The sequence below is a fragment of the Eublepharis macularius genome, chromosome 6 (assembly GCF_028583425.1).
Source record: "Eublepharis macularius isolate TG4126 chromosome 6, MPM_Emac_v1.0, whole genome shotgun sequence".
NCBI classification, from domain to species: domain Eukaryota; kingdom Metazoa; phylum Chordata; class Lepidosauria; order Squamata; family Eublepharidae; genus Eublepharis; species Eublepharis macularius.
In genome coordinates this window covers 113,368,444-113,393,754 of record NC_072795.1, presented here as the reverse complement: position 1 = coordinate 113,393,754, position 25,311 = coordinate 113,368,444, and the positions used below count along the sequence as shown (strand labels likewise).

Here is a 25,311-nt window from a genome sequence, read left to right as displayed (position 1 = left end):
AGAGAACTGAGGGAAGGGGCCGTTGGTCACTGTTGGGACATGTGACCATTTGGGTGGGAAACGGTCGCTGAGGCGTGCGCCCAACGGCCCCTTCGGAGCTGAGGAAAGCGATGAAAAATCTTCCGGCGGCTGGCCTGCGCCTGCGCAGTCCCCATGTGTGGAGGCACAGAAGAACGAAGATGAACACCTTGTTTTAAAATATTCTGAAGTACATAACTATATGTTATTACAGACCCTGGTACAACAGAGCAAGGGATAAAGTAGAGCCTGGAATCTGATCTCCTTATAGGCTAACAACAACTACTACTTTCACTAAGGGTGATAGGAAGGGGAAAGACAGAATTGTGAACCTGTGTGCAGAAAGCCAACCATTACAGAAGCTTACCTCATTCACACTAACATTGTATCCATATGGGTTTGCAATGACAGGAGGGTTATCATTAACATCCAATATATTAACCCTCAAGGTATGATCTTTTTTGCGAGGTGGGATACCTTTGTCAGCTGCCTGAATCTGTAATGAAGAAAAAATAAATCTAGATGGAAATATAGAGAGTATAGCCATCTTCAAATAAGATGACTGTATACAACCCCTCCCCCCAAACAACATAAAGATGATACAAGGTGCTTAGGGTCAAGCAATTAGCTCTAGCAATACCTAACAGAATTAAACAGAGTTAAAGGTAATGGCTATTTCAATTGATGGTTGTTGTGGGTTTTCCGGGCTGTATTGCCGTGGTCTTGGCATTGTAGTTCCTGACGTTTCGCCAGCAGCTGTGGCTGACATCTTCAGAGGTGTAGCACCCAAAGACAGAGATCTCTCAGTGTCACAGTGTGGAAATATGTTGGCAGGTCATTTGTATCTACTCAGGAGGGGTGGGGTTGACCTGAGTCACAGGGAAGCCACTGCACAGGGAAGCCATTGAAATTCACAAGCATAAGCAAAACTTCAACAGGAAAGAAGAAACCTTAAGAATGAACAGAGCATGGTTTCCAGTTCTGAAAAACACCAGGCTAACAAAACACTCTATACTCAACAATAGCCCTGCAGAGAAGATTAGCACATCAAGCCCCAATCCATATGCAAAAGAACCTCCTCAGGATACAGTGAAGCCTCCCGCCATTAGCATTCCACACCCTGGGAAACTCTTACAGGATGACTCAGCTCAACTCCACCCCTCCTGAGTAGATATAAATGACTTGCCAACATCTTTTCCATACTGTGACACTGAGAGATCTCTGTCTTTTGGTGCTACACCTCTGAAGATGCCAGCCACAGCTGCTGGCGAAACGTCAGGAACTACAATGCCAAGACCACGGCAATACAGCCCGGAAAACCCACCAACAACCATCGTTCTCCAGCCACGAAAGCCTTCGACAATACATCGCTATTTCAATTAATCATATAAGAGTAATCCAACGGATAGAGCCTGGGTTGGCAACTAGCATTAGCAGTAGTCCTCTAAATAAAGGGTTGTGATCTGAGCCTTATCCCTGGATGCCTGCTAGAAAGACTAGTGGCTGCTTTTACCTTCGCTATTTGGAATGGCTGCTCATTTATGAAGCTGATTTTGTTCCTGGGCAAGTCACTATCCTTAGAACTTGCCTGCCTCACAGATTTGTTTTGTGACTAAAGTGCTTCTTTGGAAGCACATAAGAAGTTACAAACCAATTACTATAAAGGAGGTTGGTGGAAGGTGGAGGGGATAAAACTGTTCCTTTGAAACCAATACTTTAAGTCTAGTTCTGCAGCAGACCGTTATAAGCAACTACAATGAACTATATAGTGGCATTTAATTTGTCTCATGAAAGACAAAATTTTATTTTACATGATGCAGTACTTTGAACATGTGGGGAAATAATATATCTCACAGATCTTTAATTTAAAAATACAAAAAAGTATAATTTTTCTGTCACGGAAGTATCAGTTTGGTAATCAGTTGTGTAGTAACATACAAATGGCACATTCCGTGAAATGATTGGGTCTAACCTGCAACAAGATAGTTAATCACAGTCGGGATGAGCTGTTTGCCTGAATCCAGCAAATAATATCAACAGAGTTGCATGCAGCTTCAAAGGGGGTATCTCCCGGTTACCTTTAATGTGTAGTGTTCTATCAGTTCTCGGTCCAGCAATCTGGCCACAAACACTTCTCCACAGGTGTTATTAGTCGTGTGGATTTCAAAGGCCCTGCCAATGTTTCCTGATACTATAGAAAAAGCTACCTGTACAATAATAATAAAATACAAAGTATTGATTAGGAAATGGAGTATAAAGTGACACTATGGCTTTTTGTGGGCACCAACACACACACACATTTCTAGTGGTTAGTGAATCAAAGAGCCTGCACATGCAATATTTATACAAGGCTACCACCATTCAAGTTCCAGATAAAATTCTACATACTGTTTTGCATAAACGATTATGATAGAGGAGATCATAACTTCTTTAGCACTACTCAGTATGGCTATATACAGTAACAGTTCTGCATAGCCAAAAGCTGTATTCTGTTTTCATTAACATGTATTTAAAGTTCCAAATGTACTTGTTTTGTATGGCTGACAGAATCTATACTTAATGTGTGTGTTGGGAGGACAATTGGGAAATAGATTGGGATTTATAAGAAAAAATATTAATTACCTAAAATGTAGTAATGAAAATGTATTTTAATTACTAATCATCTAATTAATTTGTAGCAAAGAGCGTTCAAAGGAAAAAGATGATGGACAGCTGTATGTAGGCGAACAGGGCTGACCGCTGTGCTAAGTGAAGAACTATTTTTCAATTAGTTAAGAAGTACAGAAATCTCTCCTTTTTTAGATAGAAACTACCACTCCATTTTTTCCCCCAGGAACAAGGGCCCAAACCCACTTTTTAAAAACCACTAAGATCCCATTGCATATTCTGCTGCAGCTGCTGTTAGATACCATAACTCTGCAGTACAATCATGACAATGCAGATCTCCACACCACTTTGTCTTTAACAACTTTGATTTGTGTGAATAAAAATTGTGGTCAAAGCAACCAAGGATAATTAATTGCTGTTAAAAGCTCTTGTGAACTCTTCTGTGATGTTAACACTGTTCAGTACATTCACCATGAATTCAATATGAAGAACACAAAAGCAGGATTTACCTTCAAGCATGACACAGTTTGGGAAGTTCACAACAGCGAACTAATTCAGATCAAAAGAGGAAAGAAAACAACAACACCACACCTTAAATGCGAAGGGCTTCCTGTCTGAATCTAAAGGGAACTTCCTTTTAGTACATTGTGGTGGTGAGAAAGGCAGCATCTGTTTTTCAGATTGTTCAAGTCCATTGTCCTATCTGTCAGCTGTCAAGCAGCTTCTTGGCACCAAAGAACTTATTTTACACGTTATTTTTTCCTATTATCTTGCACAGCCACCTGCTGAGCAATTGTGCTGTCACATTTACTGTTAGTCACTTCGTATCACAGGGAAGCGCTATAGATCACTATTAAAACCTTAGAGCTGGTCTGTAAGAAAGTGAGAAAAGAAAAAGAGTAATGATATGGGGTAGGACTTGAATTGATCTGTGGGGAGCTCTGTAAGCCTCAAATGTCTTCATTTCATAAAACTCAGTCTGCTCAGTGTTTTAGATTAAGGCAGTAAAGCAGAGATTGGGAACTGCCTACACATTGTCTTCTCAAGACAGTCATGTGTATGGCAACCACAGCAGCTACAGGGAAACCATACAAACTTGTCCCCATGTGTTAGCATTATTCTCCCTCCAGAAAAAAGCTCAATCTATTTTTTTTAAAAAGCTATGTTCCAGTCGATAAAACTCAGAAGAGAGACTACAGACTTTTAATAATACTTCTCCATATTAATAATCAAGTTACTCATTACACTGGCATAGATGTTTGGAGAAAGGGATGGTGGGGCCCAATAGGACTATCATGTCAGCTTCCCATGCTCTGATTTTGCCTAATTCCAGTCTGCAGGCACTTGGAAGTGTAGTGTAAGAGAAGTGCTTTCTTCATCAGTCAATTAAGCTGCCTGCATAGCTGGTAAACCTGAGTTGCATGTATGTCTGCTTGAAATGGACCAAGTATTCATCCCAAAGCAGGAAGTGTGCTGTAACAATGAAAGTATATGTCATAACAATTAGGGGAAGAAAACTCGGTTACAAATAATAGCTAGCATTCATATATTGCTAATGGACTATACAATCTACTTTTAATCTCCAGAATGCTTACACAGAAGCTAGCCATTCCTCAATTTCAATCCCACATTCAAAGCATTAATCCAGAGATTGGAATGAACTAAATCTGATTGACCACCTTATCCTATTCCCTCACACACAACTATTTCACAGGAATTATACATTTTGCAATCACACAAACATTGCTACCTGCCCATGGCTTCCTGCGTCAGGGTCCCTGGCCAAGACCAAAGCTATCCGTCGTCCAACAGAACTGTCCTCTGCTACACTCACAGATGAGTCAGAAGTAATATCAAACTGTGGGCTGTTGTCATTCTCATCCAATATGGTGATGGTAACCTGTTCAATGGAGAATGCAAAGATGAACAAGATCTCTCTCCTCTCACATGTTCAAAAGCACAGCTTCTGATCAGTTTGTTTTAGCCAAGATTTCTGAATAATTGGAGCAATTTACCAATGAAGCCTTAGTGCGTTTCTAGACTGGAAATGTAAGCTGGTTTAATTTGCCCCTGAAAAAAAATTCTGTGAGCTGTAGCCCTGAAACATACCTAAGATTGTTTTTGGGACTTCAAAAATGACCATAAAAACTAGTTTCCAGAGTGTTTTCAATGTATGCTATGGATAAAACCTCTTTCTCCTTCCCTGTTTACGTCAGTTTCAGGTATAATTTCTGTCTCAAAGATGTCTAGGAGCCCCCAAAACTTGAAGGACTAGAAGAATTAAGTGTATGTCTATTCAGATCTAATGTAATTCTTCAAGTCCTCATACAAACAAAGGTGGGGGAGAGAAAAGCTGGAATTTGCTATGGAAGCTCTGGCCCCTGTCCCTTTCTGTGGTGCAGCTGCACAAATTCTTTAGTCCAGCAAGATATGAACATTCTTAAAGGTTGCAGCAAAACGTTCCTAGGATCATTCCTTCATAACAATGAAAAGAGAAAGACAAAGGAGAATGCTAGTTGTTATGGATGCATTGCAGCTAAGTGATGAGTTCAGAATCATCCCAAGGGTTCACAAGCTGTGTTTTTGTTATAGCTAAAGGAAATCTTTTCATCTCTAGAAATAACTTTATATGCATTTATATATGCACCTGAAGAGGGAAAGAGAGGAAGATCCTTTCATTCCTGAGATTTTATCTACTTGACTAAAGGTTCCTGATGCAGAATTAGGCAACATGGCCTGCTTCGGGACAAAGCTGTTAGTACACAAGCTCTTGCTTGTTTCTGTTTTGATTCTGAGTGATTTTTACTGTTGCAGCAAAAAGTCAGTTAGAAAAGGACATACTCTGTTCCTTCTTATTCAGTTTAATTCTGGAAGTGACAGAACCAAGCTCATAGAGATGCAAGACAGACACAAGAAACCTTTTCCTTTCAGTTCTGCACAAGGTCCAACTTGTTTTTAGTTTTGTTTTCAGATTTCTGCTTTTTTTCAAATTTCTGGAATTCAAACCCTATTGCATTGTTCATTGGCTATCCCAGCCATTGATCATATTTGTCTTACACTGTGAAAACTGCCTTAAGCCTCAATGAGAAAGGCCATTTTATACAGGGAAAGGTGAGTTGATTTAAGCCTTCAACTACATTTTAAATCTCCAATAGCAGAGGAGGTGGTTTTGAATAGTGAAACCAAATGAACATCGAAGGGTTAAACCTCTCTCCCATACTTGTATGGATCTGAGGCAAAATGACACTGCAGGAGCCTACAATTTATATTTTATGGGTGGACCAGGACACGTGATTTTCATATCATCTGCTTGACCCCTGAGATACTGGGGATGGGGAGAGACACACACATTCAAAGATCTGAGAGAAACATTACTCTGCCCCCTTCTGCCACATCTATAGGGAACAAGGAGTTGTCCAAGAGCATCAAATGGGAGTTCATAAAGCATTCCAGTAAAAAATACCCCAAATCCCAAAGTAAAATGGCTGCAATTTCTAGGACACTCAAGAGTGAACACAGAGGAAATTGGCTATTTTGTTCGGTATACATTGTATGGAACTTTGGGCTAAACAATATCTCTAGAGACAGGACAGTCACCTTAATGCGATATAGAATGATTACATTATATTTTTAAACAATTCTGGCTATATCACTGAGAACCTATTTGAATCATACTCAGCCTAATACTTTCGGCATTCTATGTTGTGCCAATTTTGAAAATACGTAGTAGCAGTTGCTTTTGTGAAAAAAACAACAGAAAGTACCAAAGGCTGCAATAAATGAAGAAAGGATGACCATGACAGGAAAATAAATATACTTACTTTCTGTTGGAAGAGTCCACATATATCACATATGAAAAGAAAGAAAATAAATGTTATCAGATTTCCAGCCGTCTGGCATTATAGTCTAAAATCAGTTCTATGGAGGAAGTAGTGAAAGTCAGGGCATAGACGCAGTGAAAGAACAAACACCCCATGGAAATTGCACCCAAGAACCTTTTCTCATGGCACATACTGATCTATTCCCACTAAGCCCTATCTACCTTGGGCAGCCAACTGCCTGGAGGAAAAAAAGTTCGGTTCTTCTTCTCATAGGGATATTATTTACTAGGTAATATTATTTATCTCCATGTCATCAAAACTTACGATGCTTGTTTCTACATATTATGCCTGTGTTAACAGGGCAGAGCATTTTCCACTATGCCTACTGGCAGACCTACACCTACCTTTGGTCAAAAGTGTACCACTCTCATAAGCTATGGGGTCCCTTCAAAGTTCCATCCTGTGTTCTAAATTATTCACATCTAACAGGCACTGATTTCTAACATAACTTCCTTTTTGATCATGTGATCAGAATCAGGCAATGGCTAAGTTATTTTTTTCATGATTGAGTAAACATACAAAATGCCAGGGCACTGCATCTCACATCTCAATCACAGCACTGCCTGTTAAGCCTCTAAACATTGCTTGTTGAAAGCATATCTGCTGAACATGTTCAGCAGCTGGACTTACTGTGTTCAGCTATCCCAACCATCAGTGAGCCAACCACCCAATCTGCCAAACAGTTGCCAAACAAAACCTACCTCCCATACTTCTTGCTGAGTTCTCTTGCAGGGATCAAGCAAGAAGTTTGGAGATGAAGATCAAAAGCCAACTCCCAGCTGATATTGGCTGAGTTTCTCCATCTGCTCTCTGCCCCACCACTCAAGCTTCTCTCTCTATTCCAATAAGGCCGAAACACAGGAAGAAACTTTGGGTGGGGAGAGCAAGACCAATCAGCTTATTTCCCTCTCCTGTGGGCTGCAGAGAAAAGAAGCAGACTGCTCCTGTTCTTGCTGTCGAAGAAGCTATTGGCCCTTTTCACACTACTTACGCTATCTTCCGCGTTTTTTGTGCGATGTTTCGCAACGTTCCGGGAGCAGGTAAGTAGTGTGAAAAGGGCCATTGTTTTCTTCTCCCCATCAGGCAAGATGAACTTACTGCTTGGCTGCAGAAAAAAAAAGCAATTGGGGGTGAGCAAAAGAGAAGAGAGATCAACTGGGCTTCTGACTCCCCCCATTTGCGGCATATCAGCAAGGCTGGGATGCAGCAAGCTTTCCAGGCCAGGAGATTAGAAGAACCGGACTCACAGCAGATTCCTCATCAGCTTGCAGTCAGGTTCTGATTGCAGCAAGCAGCCTGTTCCTGTGAACAGAGCAAACAGCTGAACAGCCTGTCAACTAATCTGTTGCCTGATTGCCACTGGCAATCGTGATATAGGCCAAAACAGCAGGTATTTGAGAATCATTAATTAACACTGGTTGAGTTTCAGCTATTCTAGAGTAAAAATAACCAGATTTAATCCGAATTAAAACATTGCTAAGGGCTTCCCCTCTATTTCAGAAACCAAAACAGGATAGGCTATTTCAGAATAAATTAACACAGGATACAGCAGGCAAGGGAGAGCCTTCAGCAATAAGTAACAGAAAGAAGACATGGGAATGAGAATTGGGGTATTATAAGTATACAATACAGTCCCTGTTTTTATTGTGAAATGTTGGAGGAAAAGCAAATGTGTGTGTACGTGTGTGTCTTTTGCAAAATTTTCTTAGCTCCCAACTATCTTGGAGTTCATTTGTTTCTCATCTTGCAAAAAGGAAATATCACTGGGAAAAACTCTACAGAAAGTATCACCCACTCAGTCAGGAATATATCAAACAGTACTTACAATCACTGCTTTGGCAAGTACTGAGCCTCATACTTCACATTTACTGACTGTGCGTCAACACTGTGCCTAAACAGAGACTGCCAATCTATTTTCATTTAGGCTAGACTTCTTTATGTTTACTTAACAGCTTGCATTGATTTTCCATGGCAAATATAAAGAACAAAACCTGTCAAGTGGATGAAAACAGCATGGCAATACAATTTAGTCATTCCCTTTACATATTCCTAATCTCCCTGAAGATCCCAGATCTGTATAGATGCAGTTGCCTTTCTGAAATTCATCCACTGCCATAGGTGTAAACTACGGGGGGGCTGAGGGGCTCAAGCCCCCCCGGGCAGCCAGTGAACTACATGGGGGCTAAGGGGCTCAAGCCCCCTCAGATCTCACATGAGGGTCTCAGTTACAATAGCTGATGAAGCACAGGATTGTCCCCCCCTTCCTATTATATCATATTATAATTTCTATAATTCTTTGGGGCTTTGTTCCTGTTTTTTGCTTGTATGTATTAGTGTGTTTATTAAGAATTTATCATTTTTAAAGGTATTGCAGTTTGTATAAACAATTTACAAATAAATGTTACAGAAGAATTAAGAGACTCTGATAGAAGATACTTGATTTTGAAAATCAGGCTCCTATAAGGCAAGATTTACCCACTAGCAACAATATTTTTGAAGTAATATCTTAAATAGTATATGATGGCTTCAGTGGGTTAAATGTCTAAAAGATTTTTGATCCTACAAAGGGAACACAAAGCTTACAAACTATCAACCAAGCTTGTGTCTCTTTTACATTGTGGGTGACTGAAGTGGTTTACATAAATAAAAGAAAGGACCAGAGAGCATGTGAGATTTTGACAGCCATAAATCCAGAAAGCATTTACCTCAGAAGTCTCTCCCCTCTCTTCATTTCCCCCCATCTTCTCCAAAATATGTTTAATTATACAGAAATGTTACAATTGGAAGATGCTTGTAGGATCAAAAATCTGAATATTGGAGACTATACTTTCTTTTCTGACAAACACATTCAAGGATTGATATGTGCTGGATATAAAAAAACATGAGTTATTTATATTGTTTGTTGTATTATGTTTACTCTTTTTCTTTTGACATAATTATAATTGTGCTATTGTTTTTATTTTCTTTTTTCTGTTCTGCTTATATTTATAAAAATAAATTTTATATAAAAAAGAATGTATACACTGCCTTAAAATACCTTTGACTATGACACGCTAATTAGCTTAGCCCATTTTCAATGTAGGAACAGTCAGATTGCAAGACCTCTGTTGGATATAAGTGCAATATAAGTGCATGGCTACAATTTACATACAGGGAATGTAAGAAGATTCCACTAATGCTCAGGTTTCAGAGAGGGAGAAACCAGAGAGTTAGAAAGATAGACAGGTCAGAGCATCTGTTTACTGTTTATTCCTTTACTGCCCTTTGATGTGTAGATTACTACTCAGGAGTAGAGATGGGCACGGACCTAAATACGACCCCAACACCCCCATGAACCAGGGTGGTTCGGGGTTTGCGAACCAGGGTTTGTGGAAGCTCCTTTCCACGGAACTTCCACAAACTGTATGCTGGTTGGTTGGGTCGTATTTACAGGGGTAGTTTAAATGGCCATTTCCCCAGTTAAATGGCCATTTAAACTGCCCCTTTAAGGGCCCTGCTGCAGCAGGTCCCCCCTGGCCACCTGCCAGCTGATAGTTTAAAGGGACCTGCCTGGCAGGGCCCTTTAAACTGCCCAAACCCCAGTGGCCTTCCTGCCCTTCTAGAGGCTGAAAACGGCCTTCCTGCCCTTCAAATGGCTGCTGCGGCAGCCATTTGAGGGGCAGGAAGGCCGTTTTCAGCCTCTTCCATTGCCCTGCAGGCCCCCAGAGAAGTGGAAGAGGCCGAAAACGGCCTTCCTGCCCCTCCTGGGAGAAGAGGAAGGATGCTGCACTGCAGGATAAGGTAAGTGTGGGGCTGGGCTGGGGGGTTCAGGGGGCTGGGGTTTTGGCAGTTTAAAGTGCCTTGCCAGGCAGGTCCGTTTAAACTATCAGATGGCAGGCTGTGGAGGGGAGGGATCCCCCCTGCCGCCTGCCAGCTGATAGTTTAAACGGACCTGCTGCTTGCAAGGCCGGAAAGGGCCCTTTAAACTGTTAAATGTCCCTTTCCCTGCCACTGCTAAGGCCAGAAAGGGGCATTTAAACTCCATAAACCATGAACTGGTTCGTAACAGGTCCAGTTCCGTGGTTCGTGAAACCCACGAATCATGAACCTTCTGGTTCATTGTGGTTTTTTTTGTTCCATGTCCATGTCTACTCATGAGGACTTCCTCCTCAGAACAGATCTGTAGGTAGGAAGCTCTCTTCACTTTCCTATCAAAGTATGGAGTTTCTATAATAAAGAACTCTGACTTCTTTTTTAAAACTAAAATTTTTCTAAAACTGCTTCCCTTTTAAAACATACACTCACACCAGCCAGCATGCTCCAGCCACCCATCATCACGTTTTCTCTGCAGTCAATGCTACTCTGTTAAGGACCAGTTTCTATTAACAGGGAAAAAAGTGAGTATCTATTTTACTTTCCAGTAACCTTATCATTACATTGTATTTTGGAAATGGAACACTGGGAAAGGGTAGGCCTTATGTTTCCTTGTTGAAATAGCTTTATTTGCTTGTTTGTGGCTTTTTTTTTTTTGCTGGGTGTGGGAGAACAGTTAGTTTTTTTCATGGTAATGTATTGGGGGGACTGCTTCAGCCACTCCTAAACTCCTCTTTCAATTTCCATTCCATGTTTAAATGGAGAGGTGGTATCTATTGCAGAAAAGGACAATTCCTAAAAATGAGTGCTGTCTCTCTGAAGCAATGAGAAGCCCTATCTGCATGAACAAGATTGGAAGGGGGGGGTGCAGATCAGAGGCCTTTTAAAAATTTCCTTTTGCCCTGTGTCCAGGCTGTGATTTGGTTAATAGTGTCTTTTAAGGAGGAGTTTAAGCAGTGTGCTAAGAAAACAAGGTATATAAAATCCTAGGTAGTATAACTGCGAGTTTTCTTTGGGGTCATGACTAGCACTGTTCTGAATTGCCTCAAAATGTGCTTGTACCCACTTATAGGATATGAGTTTGAAGTGAGAAGATGGGAGTTTGCTACTACTTTGCACTCTGTACACAGCTCAGAAATCGAGTGCATGGCAACTGTTTTGTATTCTGCCCTGGTTCAGACTTCAACCATGCATTTACCAAACGAAGGCATCTGCAATGGCATAATTTAGTAAATTTCAGTACTAAGTCGCCCTTATGAATAAGGCAGAATCAAGACTCCTGTAAATGAAAGTCCAGGAAAACTTTAAAAATGTTCCCTTACAGGCTTTTCTGTGTTGCCTTTCTTAGTGTCAAATTTATGACCATTAGTTTGTCCTATACACATGGTATGTATAATTATAGATCATAAAGTGACTATCCTAAAAGTGAATTTCAAAAACAGAACACAGCAAGAGATCACTAAGATAGCACTATAACCACTGACCAACTCCCACATTTTCCTAGGTTTGGCCTAGCTCAGGGACATTGTTAGGGGGCGTTCCCATGGGTGGCTGAGTCCTCCTAAATTTGTGCGGAGCCCCTCCCTAAATCTCCCATGGCCCCACCTCCATAGATGGTAGCAATGGAAGCCCCTCCCTGTGATGTCATTGGCTCCTCCCTGTGATATCACTGGCATAGCAATACCTCTGGCCCGGCCCCAGCCCCCCCCCCCAGGAAATTGGAAAGTCTACGCCCCTGTCCACTGCCATTTGTGGTCAATAACTATATGCAAAGAGAGAAAGAAATGGAAAAAATGGATGTGAGATGAAGAAGTGGGAAGTCTCCAGCTAATCTTGATTCTAGGTTGCTTTTTAACATGTGCTGAGTGTTGGATGGAGCACATATTTAAATCATCAAAATGCTTCACCTGGTTAGTATATATGTTTTTATACCAAGAGGAGAAGGGAAGGGGACACAGAACAGAGTCCATGCATAAGCTCGGTTTAATTTTGGCCTAATGAAAATTTTAAAATCTAGTAATAAGGTGTCACTCAGCACACAGCATCTTGAAAGCAGGAACCAAGTATCAGAATGAAACAATAAATGAAGCAAGGCATAGAAATTCTATGCTAGAACACCTGATCCAGAAATCAGATGGTGAAAACTTAGTACAAAACAATTAAACTCAAATATCCCATTGCTGAAAATATGCCAAAAACAATTGCCAGGACAAGAGCCCAAATTTTCAAATGACTTTCCCTATCTAATAGTGCAATCTTAAGGAGTGTTACCCTTTTCTAAGCCCACTGCAATCAATAGAATGGAATAATTCTGTTTACGATTGCATTGTTAATAGTGCAGCATTCAAAGTATACAAATAACTCACAAGCTGGCCAGCATGGTTAAATAAAATGGGTTGACATATTGCTCCTTCATGATGGGGGAGGGTGTCTGGATGGAACAAATGAAAGTCTTATCTCGCTGTCTGCATCTTCTGCTTATGTAGGCATATGCTATCAAGTTGCAACAGACTTATGGTGACCCAGCAAGGGGCTCTCAACTCAAGTAAGATGGTTTGGTATTGCCTTTCTCTGATGAGTCCTCCTTAGTGGTCCTCCATTCAAATACTGACCCTTTGTAGCTTCTGAGATCTGATAAGATCGAGCTATGCCATGCCATCTTCCCTTCCTTCATCTCCTAAGGACAGCTAATTTCATAACTAAGAACCAACGATCAAGGCATATTACAGGATGACTTATTCAGTAACAATGAAAAAAGATTTGCTAGAAATAGAAACAATGGAATATAAAAAATAATGGAATTAGGAAGTAAAAATCTTTGCATATGAGTAATATTTTGGAATAAAAATGAACCTAGCTTTGAAAATGGTAGCCAATTCAACATTTCCCTATCATACAAAAAGGACTGCAACAAAAATAGCTCACCACAGTTGAGTCAAGTTTTGGACCGCCATCATCTGCTACAACAGTTAGGGTGTAGAAATCTCCCTTCTCTCGATCAACTTGTCCTTTGACTGTGATTACACCCTGCCAGGGAAGAAATAAATATATAAAAGACATTGTCAAATGCCAACCTATTACCCTGGCTGAAGGAAGTTGAAGGAAGTTGTGGGTAAACTACTTACAGTGATTCCATTTATCTTGAACAAAGACAGAGCTTGAGCATTAGTGTTAGGGTCAAATTTGTATGTGATTTGGTTAAGATTGTCAATGGATCGTGCCTGGACTCTCAGCACTTCAGAACCCAAGGGGATGTTCTCTGTGATCACGGCTTCATATGTGACATTTGAGAATTGCACAGCTTCATCCATTTCATTCAGGAGGCTGACGTAGACATTGCAGAAGCCTTGATTTTGGGGGGGTGCTTGATCTGTGGCTGAAACATTCATCAGGTAACTGGTTTTTGTCTCATAATCAAGGTAGTCAATTGTGGTAATGAGGCCAGTGCTTTCATCAATTTCAAACTTTCCTTCAGAGCCTGATTCAATTTTATAATTCACCAGACCTCCATTTCCTTGGGAGAGACACAGGGGGAGGGAAACATTGTTAGAATGCCATTTGGAATCCATTGTCACAGTTAAGTGTTCACTGAACTGAACAGGGCTAATACATTTTATGTGATTTTGGAACCACTGCTTTGGAAATATAGATAAGGAGCTTGGGAAGTCTAACAATGGCAAAGTGTTGTTCAACTGAGAGCCTCATATTCAATTTGGAGTTCTTATTCATTTTATATAGCATTATCAATATATATGAAATGCTGGGGTTGAGAGAAGCTAGATGAAGCAAGGCATCAATCAATGCAATTACATATATTTAAGATTCACTTCAGAGTCAAACTACAATTAACTTTCATGTTCTGTAACTGGAACTCCCAGTTTGTTTTCCAGCCCTAAAAAGCAGTGATATGTATTGGGGCTGTGGTGGCAGGAAAGAGGATATTTGTTTATTTATTTATTTATATTATTTATTGTCCACCTTTCTCACTGAGACTCAAGCTGGATCACATAGTGTGAGTCAGTACAGTCAGTTTCAAGGACATTTCACTAAACATGTAATAGGGTACTCCATGCAAATGCTGAAACAGAGCATAAGCCAATTTTGCCATTGAAATCACCAATAAACACTTACTATGATATCACCACTAGAAACAGAATTGACTGGTTCAGCTACACATTTATGACAGTTAAGCAAGGTAACATGAAAACTTGGCAAGAAATTCAGGCTCAAGGGAAAAATATTCCATGGCTGATGTATCATCAAATGTTATCTAAACTTAAAGAACAAACTCTCAAAGAAGGTGGCAGACCAAGAGAGAAAACATAGTTTGAATTACTAATAAGTGGAGACCTGAAGCATTTATTAGGGAAAATCTACAAAATTCTACTGTAATACCACACAGAAATGAAACAAGTTAATAACTGTATGTTAAATATGATGAAAATTTTTGGAGAAACCATTTCCATGAATCATTGGGAAAATCTATGGACCAAAGATATCAAATTTACTGATTGCCAGCTGTTATGAGAGAACTGGTATAAAATGATCTTTAGATGGTCTATCGTGCTTAAAGACATTGTAAGAATTAGTAAGGATTACAGTGGGCAGTGTTGGAAATGTCAATGCATGGATGCAACATTTTATCACGTGGTGGACAAGTAAGAAAGTGTGAAGATATTGGATAAAAATATATGAACAGATGCAGAAGATTTTCAAGCACAGGTTTGAGTTGAATCTGAAAAATATGCTATTAAATATTCTATCAAGTAATGTTACAAAAGAACAGGGAGAACTCTTCAAGTATATGGTGACAGCTGCGAGAGTACTATATGCAGCAAAATGGAAGACGGAGAAGCCCGGCTGGGCGTTTCAGACAAGAGCAGGCCTGCAGAGGAGTGGCGTGGAGGCTGGGATGGGCTGTGCAGGCATGCAGCAGCAGCAGCAGTTTCTGCTTCCCCAGGCCCCTGCCAGCCATCATGCTTCGGCTGTGGGGCTGACAGCCCTGCTGCTAAGCCCTGACCCATGCTGGAGTGGCAGGGAATGGGCCAAGCATCTCTGTGAACGCAGGTCGTGGCGTGGCGTGGAATCCCTTCCATCGATTCTGCCTTCTACTGCTCATAAGAAGTTCTAAGTTTACCTCAGAAGAAATGACCATTACAAGAATTGACTTTTGGATTATTTATTGTGCCCAGTTTGGCCCGGTTGTTACATGCCATGTGGAAATATTTCATTGCATAGATATAAGTTATATTTTGTATTTAGAGCACGTTGCACTTTTGCGACACTTGTGAAATAGTTTGAATCAATTTTGATACTGTGAAGAAAGGTTATATTTGTCTCCTGTGAGTTCATCTCTGTTCTGCGACGGTCTGGTTACGGGAGCAGCCATTTTTTGTTTGTTTGCTCAGCCCAAGCCAGCAATGGTGGGGGAACAAATGGGCCAGACTCTCTGGCAAACACTGCCTTGGGAGGCAGGAGTGGGGCAGAAGCCAGACTGGGTGTGCGTGCGTGCATGCACATGCTTGTGCATGCGGCAGCTTCTCCTTCTCTGGGCCTGAGACCCTGGCAGCCACGGTGCCTCTGGCCTCGCTTTTCGGCTGAGGCCAGCAATGGTGGGAGTGTTGGGGAGGAGGACAGGCAGGGAAGTGCGGGTGCGCAGTGCAGGATCCCTTCTCCCCCTCCCCACCAGGAAACTGGTGGTTAAGAGATTGGGTTGTCAGGAAGGGAGCTGCTATGGTATATAAAGGGAATTGGCTCACCCTCCTCCTCCCTCGCCCACCCATGCACTTGAGCAGTCTGGAGACCCCCTGGCGGCAGGAGCAGAACTAAGGCATCCCAACACCCCCCCCCTCCGGTTTCATGGAGAGGTGAGAAGAATTGCCAGGAATTTGGGAGTTCCCAGTTCCATTTACCTGGGATAATCACAAGGGGTACTTGGAAGAGGTGCTGAGACAGTGGGCGGTGCTCCACCCATGCTCATAATGCAATAAATGAGTATTAGTCTTTCAGGTGCCACTCAATTTCCATCCTGTTCCCTATGCTCTTTAATATCTACATGAAACTGTTGGGTGAGGTCAACTGGAAACTGGGCTGTCACCAATACATGGATGACAGTTCTATCTTGCGCTCCTGGCTGATCCCAGAGATCCTGATCCTGGCTGATCCTGATCCTGATCCTGGCTGAGCCTGGCTGAGCCCTGAGCCAGTGGCGCGGAGGGCAATCTAAACTCTGTCTGGAGATCAGAGGGAGGGGCAACCGGCCATGTGACCATTTTTGCCAAGGGTGATTTAAACTTTAAAAAACACCCCCCTTGTTCCAGCTGACCTAAAGTGATGTCATTGTGTGGTCCTGAGTTCTACCACTGAGTTCCACCACCTCTTTTCCCAGAAAAAAAGCCCTAGTTACATCTATATTAGATTACTGCAGTGCAGTCTGCATAAGACTGCCCTTAAGAAGTGTTTAGAAACTTCAATTGGTCCAGAATGCTGCAGCCAGGATATTGACTGGAGTGGGTTGTAGGAATCATATCACTCCAGTCTTGGCCCATTTACACTGACTCTAAATTTGTTTCCAGGCACAATGCAAGATGCTGGTGCTGACCTTTAAAGCCCTATATGGTTTAGGACCAACATTGCTGAAGGACTAAGTACTCCCTTATGAACCTACCCAACCACTACAGTCATCTTCAGAGGCCCTGCTTGAGGTATCCCCACTTTCTGAGACTGGAGGGGCTATAACTAGGGAGAGAGCCTTCTCAGGTGGCACCAAAACTTGGACTTTCTCTCTAGAGAGATTTATCTCCTTCTATTGCCATCTTCTGCCACCAGGTGAAGACTTTTAACATTCTGTTTGGCATTCCCTCAGTGAGCCCTCTTTCCTTCCCAATGTTTTTAATTGTTGTTTTATTCTGTATGTATTTTAGCTTGGGTTTTAATTGTTTTATTTATTGTTTTCTTGAGTGGTTTTAATGGTTTTAAAATGTGATTTTATTATTTATGTTTTGATTTGTTAGCCACCTTTAAAATAAATAAAAAATAAGTTTCCAGAAAACAGTGAAACCCTAATTCAGACTAAAGTCAAAAGAGGCTAACCAAAAGCCGTTAGACGTGATTGTTTCTTGATGGAAAAATGATTTCATCCAATGCTGCATTAATTGACACATAGGCACTATATTGAGCCATATTTGGGGGCTCACATATTTCTAACCTATACAAAGGCTTAAAATGTAGACTATTACACTAATTTATAAGCAAAAGATCACTGAGAACAAATACAAAACACAGAGAGTCACAGATATCTGAAATATGTCATTGTTCTGTGCAGTCTCTATACCTGTATCTCGATCTGTTGCCCGGACCACTGCAACAGATGTCCCTATCCCAGCAGTCTCTCGCAAACCTAGCCGGTTATACTGTCTCTGGGTAAATACAGGCACTTCATCATTGACATCTTCTACATATACTATTACCTAGGAGAGAGTAAAATATGAATAATTTATTATTGGAATCTGTTCTGGAAAAAGGAGTCAAACAATATCAGGCACATGCATTGTCTGAAGATGCCAGCCACAGCTGCGGGCGAAACGTCAGGAACTACAACGCCAAGACCACGGCTATACAGCCCGGAAAATCCACAACAACCAAATATTAGGCACCTTAATTTGGACATTATTGTACAGAACTATGGAACTTTAATGGATTAAAAGACTTACAGCGCAATCCTAAGAAGAGTTACTCCAGTCTAAGCCCATTGATTTCAATGGGCTTAGACTTGGGCAACTCTTCTTAGGATTGCACTGTTAGTCTACAACAGTTGCCAGAATCTTTTTTTATTTTAATTTTTGTTGAGGGGTGCGTGCATGCCTAATATTTTTCCCATTGGCAAATGCTATGGGGTGGTAGTTTACATTTCACACATAGCATAAGGGAGAAACATTAATGCTGATCCCCTAACACAGCAATCTCAGGCCCATTCAAGAAGCCTTGCAGATGCTATTGACAGAAACTGAAAGCGATGGAAGATCCAATAATGAATCCCCAGTTTCTCATCCAGTTGTACCCTAAGGCTGTTGATTCAAGTCTCTAAGGAAGTCAGTCAGTCAGTCTGTCTCACATAAGATACTGCATTATGCACATTTTGAAATTCATTGTGTTTAATTTTTTCTATTTTATTAGTGAATTGATTCTGAAGAGCAGAGGAAAGTGCTCTTTTCCTCAAAAGAATCACTGAGCTGTATTAGCATACTGCAGATATTAGGCCCCAAATGTTTATCTCTGCAAAACCTACATACATATCAATAGAGAAAATAGCAGCAGTTGCAGTGAAACAATGTACTCTATTTTGTCTACCACTATATAATAGTAAACTGCCTGGCTTCTGTGGATGATAAAGGCTGAATAATGAGACCACCCACAGACAATGTATAGGTCTCTGTCTACTCAGAGGAGTCCTCGGATATGCAGAAAATATAATTTTGCATATTAACTTTTTAAAAAACCCAGCTTCACAAATGCTTCACAAGGATGGGAACTTGAGAGCTACTGAGTTGCAATTCAAGGGAAAATAGGGTGGGGGGATTGGTCTGCTTTGGGATCAGGTGGCATTTCCAAATTGACTCTCCACCTGGCAATGACCAGTTTCTAAACTTGATTCAGCATTAACCTCACTGCAATCTCTACAATAACCCCCAGTGGATATTTGCTTGTATGGTGGCAAGGCAACCACTCTTCCCAACAAAGCAGCAGTTCTTATATCTCAAAGAAACAGTACCCTAACAGAGCTTCTCATTGGTCCTTGCTCACTGTTGTAGGCTTCCACCTCGAGGACATGGGAGGAATTACGTTCTCTGTCCACAGGCCGTAAACCCCGCATGACCAGTCCACTGCTTGGATTGATCCGAAAATTGTTGTAATTGTTTCCTGTTGATGACAAAATAGAGCAATGCATTGTACATGTTAGTATACACCCACCTCAGTAAATCTAACCCCCTACCTCACTGGAAGTGTAATCTGCTAAAGTAGATTGTGAATCCTGTAACACCTCGAAGACTGACACATTTGCTGTGCCACAAATTTTTGTTGGCAAGAGACTACTTCATCAGATGCATGAAGACCCTAACCTATGAAAGCTGACATCACAACAACTCTGTTATTAAGATACCAAAAGACTTTGCTGTTTTGTTTACAGTAGCCTTAGGTCCTTTTCGCACTGGGACTTTAAAGCGTTTCATTGTCTGTTCTGCTTCCCATGTTTGCAGGAGTTTCACACTTGCAAGGTAGTCATGGGGCACAGTACCAATGTTTGTCCGTAATATCTCCAATTTTCCCCCCTGCAGACATACCGCAATTTATTTTGAAGCTGCTGCCGTCACATCTGGCCCAATTAACATCAGTGTAAACTCTATACTCCCTTTCTGCTTCGCTTCTCCTCTCTTTTTCCCCAGGAGCTCCCACCCTCCTCTCTGAACTCCTTTCTCACCATTTTTATCAGTAAAGTGAGGTAAGGGTAATAAGGCTGCTTCTCTGTTGGCTTCCTTCCTCTCAGGTATGCACACATACACTTATTATTTTTTTTAAAGCTAGGAATGATTCCTAATGTTGCTGTTTATTCCCTGCTGGTGTTAAAAGCCAGGAAAGGGTTACATGGCTGCTTTTCCCTTCCTCCATTGGGGTATGCACACACACTCTCTCTTTTTTCCAAAAGCAAGAAGAGTTGTAAGGTTGTAACATTGTAACATACCTGCACATTCCTCCTGGGTTAAAAGCCAGGAAAAAATTAAATGGCTACTTTTCCCTCCCTCCCTGGCATGTTTTGGGCTTTGCCAAAAAGAAAAAAAAAGTTTTGCACAGCCCTTTGGAAACAAAGCGGCAGGGAAGGTGCCGGGAGGGGATGAAGCAGCAGCATTTTAACCCTTTCCTGACTTGGCTTAAAAAAATAAACAAGAGTGGAACAAGTACGAAAAGTACGTTTTCCCCAAGAACACCACCAATTGCCTCTCCAGTGGACAGAGGACAGCCCAATCAGCAAACAGAGGAGGGGGGATGGTTTCCAACACGGCAACGTTACTACAATGTTACTACTACAAAGCTAAAAAAAAAAGTGAAACTGCACCAAGGGTTCAAAGCCTGTCTAAAATGAAAAACAAGACACCAAAGAGAATCTACCTTGGACAGTGTGGAATGTGGGGGTGCCATGCCAAAGCCATTGAGATAGCAGTGAATGCTCATAAATGGTAGTTTAAACCATAAGTGCAAAAAGGGCCTAATACAGCTACTGTTTGGAAAATAATTTGCTGTTATTTCCCATGTTGCTGTACACTTTTGAAAGCAAGGGAAATGCCTGTTAAGGCATTTAGAAACACAAGTAGGCATCAAAGGATGTGCCCTGGACTGGTTTAAATCATTTCTCTTGGAGTGGACTCAAAGGGTGGCCATTGGAGATCAACTATCTCTAGAATGGGAACAATCGCGCGGGGTTCTCCAGGGCGCAATCTTATCTCCCAACCTCATCAATATGCAGATGACACCCAACTCTATATCTCATTATACAGGTCCCTGCAGGATGCAGTAGAAATCTTAGATTGCTGCCTGACAGCCGTAGTGAAATGCTTGAAAAACAACAAATTGAAATTAAACCCGGACAAGACCAAAGTGATGCTTGTTGGGAAAGCAGAGATCTTGAAGAACATTGTGCTCCCCACTTCCGATGGAGTTCGTCTGACCCTTGCAGACTCACTTAAGAGCCTAGGGGTTATACTGAATCCAGCATTATTACTAGAAAAACAAGTTAAGGCAGTGGCAAAAAATGCTTACTACAACCTCACTCTAACTTGGAAGATGGCTTCTTATCTTGACACAGCTGACCTGGCCACTTGGATCCATGCTATGGTAACATCAAGGCTTGACTATTGTAATGCTCTATACCTAGGTCTCCCATCTAAGTTAACTAGGAGGGTCCAATTAGTGCAAAATGCTGCAGCCCGACTGTTATCAGGAGCGAGCAGGAGCATGAACATCACTCCCATCCTACAGTCGCTCCATTGGCTACCCACCAGTTACTGTGCTCAGGTCAAGGTATTAGTTATTACATACAAAGATCTTCATGGCTTTGGACCGACATACCTATGGGACTGCCTCCATCCCTATGTTCCTCGACAGCAGCTTTGCTGATCTGAACAGGGTCTCCTGCAGGTGCCAGGCTGCACACAGGTGAAGTCAGCAGCAGCCCGTACACGAGCTTTCTCTGTGGTGGCCCCTATCCTGTGGAGTGACCTGCCTGAGGAAGTAAGAAGAACCCCCACTCTCCTGGTGTTTCGTAAATGATGCAAAACTGAACTATTCAAAAAGGCTTTTTACTCAAATGGGAGGGCTGTATTGTAGGGAAGATGCTTCGCTAATGAGTTAGGGACCATAGACTTCATCACTGTATTGCCTTACATATTGCTACTTTGAATATGTACTCCTATGTACCACCAGTGCTCCATGTTGTCTAATGTTAGTCCTAGAATTATGTTCTGCTTCAGTATTTTTTCTACTCTGTATTGGATTCTTGCTAACACTATGTCTTTTAAACTTGTATCTATTTACTCGATGGTATTGTTTATGAAATGTCCTTGATACTATATTGAAATATACTTGATACTGACTGTACTAATCTCATACTGTGTAATCCAACTTGAATCTCAGTGAGAAAGGCGGACTAAAAATGACATAAATAAAATAAAAGTAAAAATTTCTTCCAGTTGCATGGAAAGCTCTCAGATCTGAAGATGAGCTTAGAGCCCAGAAAAAGGACAGAGTCTTTGGGTCTCATGTAGTTTCAGTGTGACTATATTAGTGGGAAATGTTACAAGGGAACAATAATGTACAGTTCAACCCTAAACAAGTTTACTCAGAAGTAAATCAAAGCTCATGGGACTTATCACCTACTAAGTATGTTCAGGATTGCAGTCTTCAAGTAATCATTATGAGGGATGACAATAACAAAGGAAAGTGCAAGCAAGCACAAGCCAGGATCAAAAATGATAACTGGAATTCACACTGCCACACAGAAATACATACGGCACACAAATACCCTAACAACAAAACACCAACCGCTTCCAGACCAGGGATGGTATGCAAACAATGCACCATCACCATAGAATTATGGAATCAAGTGGCAACGGCATTCACACACACCCTCCAGATTGCCATGCCACTGGCTGCTGCCCCAACCCTGAAACCCCCTTTCCCATCATTTTCCCTTTCCCTACCAAGCTATGCTATAGCAATACTGCATGGCTTGGCAGGGAAAAGGAAAAAAGGCCTTTAAAGAGCTGGGGTGGAGTAGGGGGAGAGATGGCATATGATCCACAACATTTTGAAAGTGGAACTTAGGTCTATCCCTCCCTCCCCTGTGGTGAAGGAGGGAATGCCCACCCAGACATTTTCCAGCTGGTGAAAAACAGATTATTTTTTTCTCGAGATCAAAAGGGGGAAATCCTGGGAATGAATGAATCAGTCTTGGAAAGAACACCATGTCATGGGAACGTTCTCCTTTAATGCAGGGGATTCCAGCTTTCCATTCAAGGAAAAATCCCTTCATGGAAGCAGTTGGAAAGATAGCTTTGGTAGGGCCTGATCTGGAAAAAAGAAGTGGCAGGTATGTGCATACAGCCATCTGCTGCCCTTTTGCTGCAATTCACTACCCCACCAGTTGCTTCCCCCGTGGAGTTCCAGATGTGCATTTTCAAAGGTAAACACATGACTGGTGGAGTCTACCCTCTAAAGTAGCCATTTTCTCCAGGTGAACTGCTCTCTGCGGCTTGGAGATCAGTTGTAATTCTGGGAGATCTCCAGCCACCACCTGGAGGCTGGCAACCCTAGTTCCAAATCACCTCCACCCAAGTACTTCTTCTCCTCATGCAAGATTCCATTCATGCGTTTGCTTCTCCAAACAAATTCCTGGAACCCTTGGAAGTGATAATTTGGAAGGTGACAAAATTGTAGCAAAACTGCTGCAAGGGAAAGAATTATGCTTCCCCTTATTCTGGATTACCTCTTCCAGAAACTACTTTTCTTTATAAAATGGTACCATCAGGGTATTGCTACACAGGCTTCCCGGTGATGTGCAATTTGCCCCGTATTTCAGTTGGGCACATTGCTCTTTCTTTTTATCTCAGTTCACACCACTCATAAAGCTGTTCTCTCATACTGTCATCAGTACCAAATCTTGTTAATTTCTTGCTGGACGGTAGTCCAATGACCCGATCTTCCCAACTGCATCTCCTTCTTGATTTCTCCCAGAGCTGTTTTCAAGTCACCTTCTCTCCTCTCTTCTCTCTTCTCTTTCAACTGTCCTTTTCCAACCTTCATTTTTCAAACACACCTCAAAGTTCTTTTGCCTCTCATTTTCAGTCAGGATTCCTATTGGCTGAGATCAAAGTTCTATCTCCAAGTTATTCCACTTCTCATTTGGAATCATGCTTAATGCATTACCCTTGCTACGTTAGCAGATTTACTTGGAAGAGAGCCTCATTAACAGCTGAACTGACTTCCAGGTTAGTGTAATCTGGATCACCGTCTTAGAATATCCGATGTTAAAATATACTGGTATAATATAAGCTACTTTCTGCTATACAGTTAATCTTTAAGTTATGGAAAATGAATGGTTAATAGAATCAAAATTGAAATCACATTGAAATTTCATTATAATGAAAGTTCCTTATATCAGAAATGGTATTAGCTATGATAATTCAGTTTTAAATGGAAATGAAATGAAGTAGGGCCCATAGGGCTGTTGGAGTGAGAACAGAGTGAATATGGCCTATAGTAAATTACAAAAGCTCACCATCCAGAATATATTCATATATATACCTTTACTTTTTTGAGCAACAACTGGACTTACCTTTGAGAATCCTGTACCACACACGGCCATTTACACCTTCATCTGCATCTGTGGCTTTTACCTTTGAACAATAACAAAAGTAGCAAGTACTCATTAGTGATTTCAAATGTCCTTCCAATTTCTTATGATGACCATGCAATTGGGAGGGGTAACACTTTCAGTGTTCAAAGATTACTTGGCATAATAAAACTAAATAGTAAAAGAATCACCAACTGGCAAAGACAAATCTCCCCAATGGGAAGGACTTTCTAAAAGTATTTTTAAAAAGTTCACCCATACAGCCTCTCCTGAAAGCCATGAGCAAGGAGGCCTCTCACACACAGATATGGACAGTATTCCATAAAATGGGGGCTGTCATGATAAAGATATATCTGCATACCTTTCAGATTATCAAACCGCTCTGTGATTCACCTGTCAAATCCAACCCTGGGAAAGCAGGGAGGAGAGGGCAATAAACCTGGCAGGGCAGTAAACCATTTGCTCTGACACCTCTCCTTGGGATGTTTGTTATAAACTGACATCCTATGAGGGATAAATGGATGTTGTTCTAGCCATTTGGATGCCATCATAAAACAAGCTTTGCGGCCCACATGACAAGGGCCAGCTTGGTCATGGAGTTTGGAAGAGACTGAACTCCCTCTGGGGAGAGAGAGAGATTAAAAAGGCTCTTGGGCCTTGGTGTGGTGGTTCACTGGGGATGGAGAAACAGCGGTGCTAGAGGTCGGCTTGCCTCTATTCCCTACTTTCCCTAACAACAAGCACCCTGCACGGGTAGTTTCAGGTACTATTTGGTAACTCTCAAGGGATAGTTAGATATTATACTTTTTGTTTCCTTTTTTCCTTATATCATCTGTTAAGCCTTGTGCACTGCTCTTTCCTACACATCAGTGTGCTCTCAGTATTTTATATTCTGCCGTAGTAAAATAAAGATCTTTCTTTAGTTTAGTCAAGCTGAGTCCAAGCCTCACCCACAAGCATTCTGCTCAGCTATTTGATAGAACTCTGCACATGCACAGAGGCTCCCCAGCTCCCCAAATGGCTTGTGGAGGATTAAGCCTATTTCAGTTG

General features: G+C 41.5%; 1 protein-coding gene across 1 annotated transcript in view; it reads right to left on the bottom strand.

Annotated features, from left to right (window-relative positions):
* The window catches only part of CDH23 (cadherin related 23), an 819,524-nt gene that overhangs the window by 137,518 nt on the left and 656,695 nt on the right, over positions 1 to 25,311 (bottom strand). The window contains exons 30-38 of the mRNA XM_054983948.1: positions 24,244 to 24,304; positions 19,129 to 19,277; positions 17,692 to 17,827; positions 13,484 to 13,872; positions 13,284 to 13,385; positions 10,594 to 10,596; positions 4,376 to 4,525; positions 2,097 to 2,225; positions 386 to 514 (exon numbers count right to left, since the gene is read on the bottom strand). Coding sequence (XP_054839923.1) covers positions 386 to 514; positions 2,097 to 2,225; positions 4,376 to 4,525; positions 10,594 to 10,596; positions 13,284 to 13,385; positions 13,484 to 13,872; positions 17,692 to 17,827; positions 19,129 to 19,277; positions 24,244 to 24,304 — 1,248 coding nt within the window. The remainder of the gene's footprint in view (positions 1 to 385; positions 515 to 2,096; positions 2,226 to 4,375; positions 4,526 to 10,593; positions 10,597 to 13,283; positions 13,386 to 13,483; positions 13,873 to 17,691; positions 17,828 to 19,128; positions 19,278 to 24,243; positions 24,305 to 25,311) is intronic.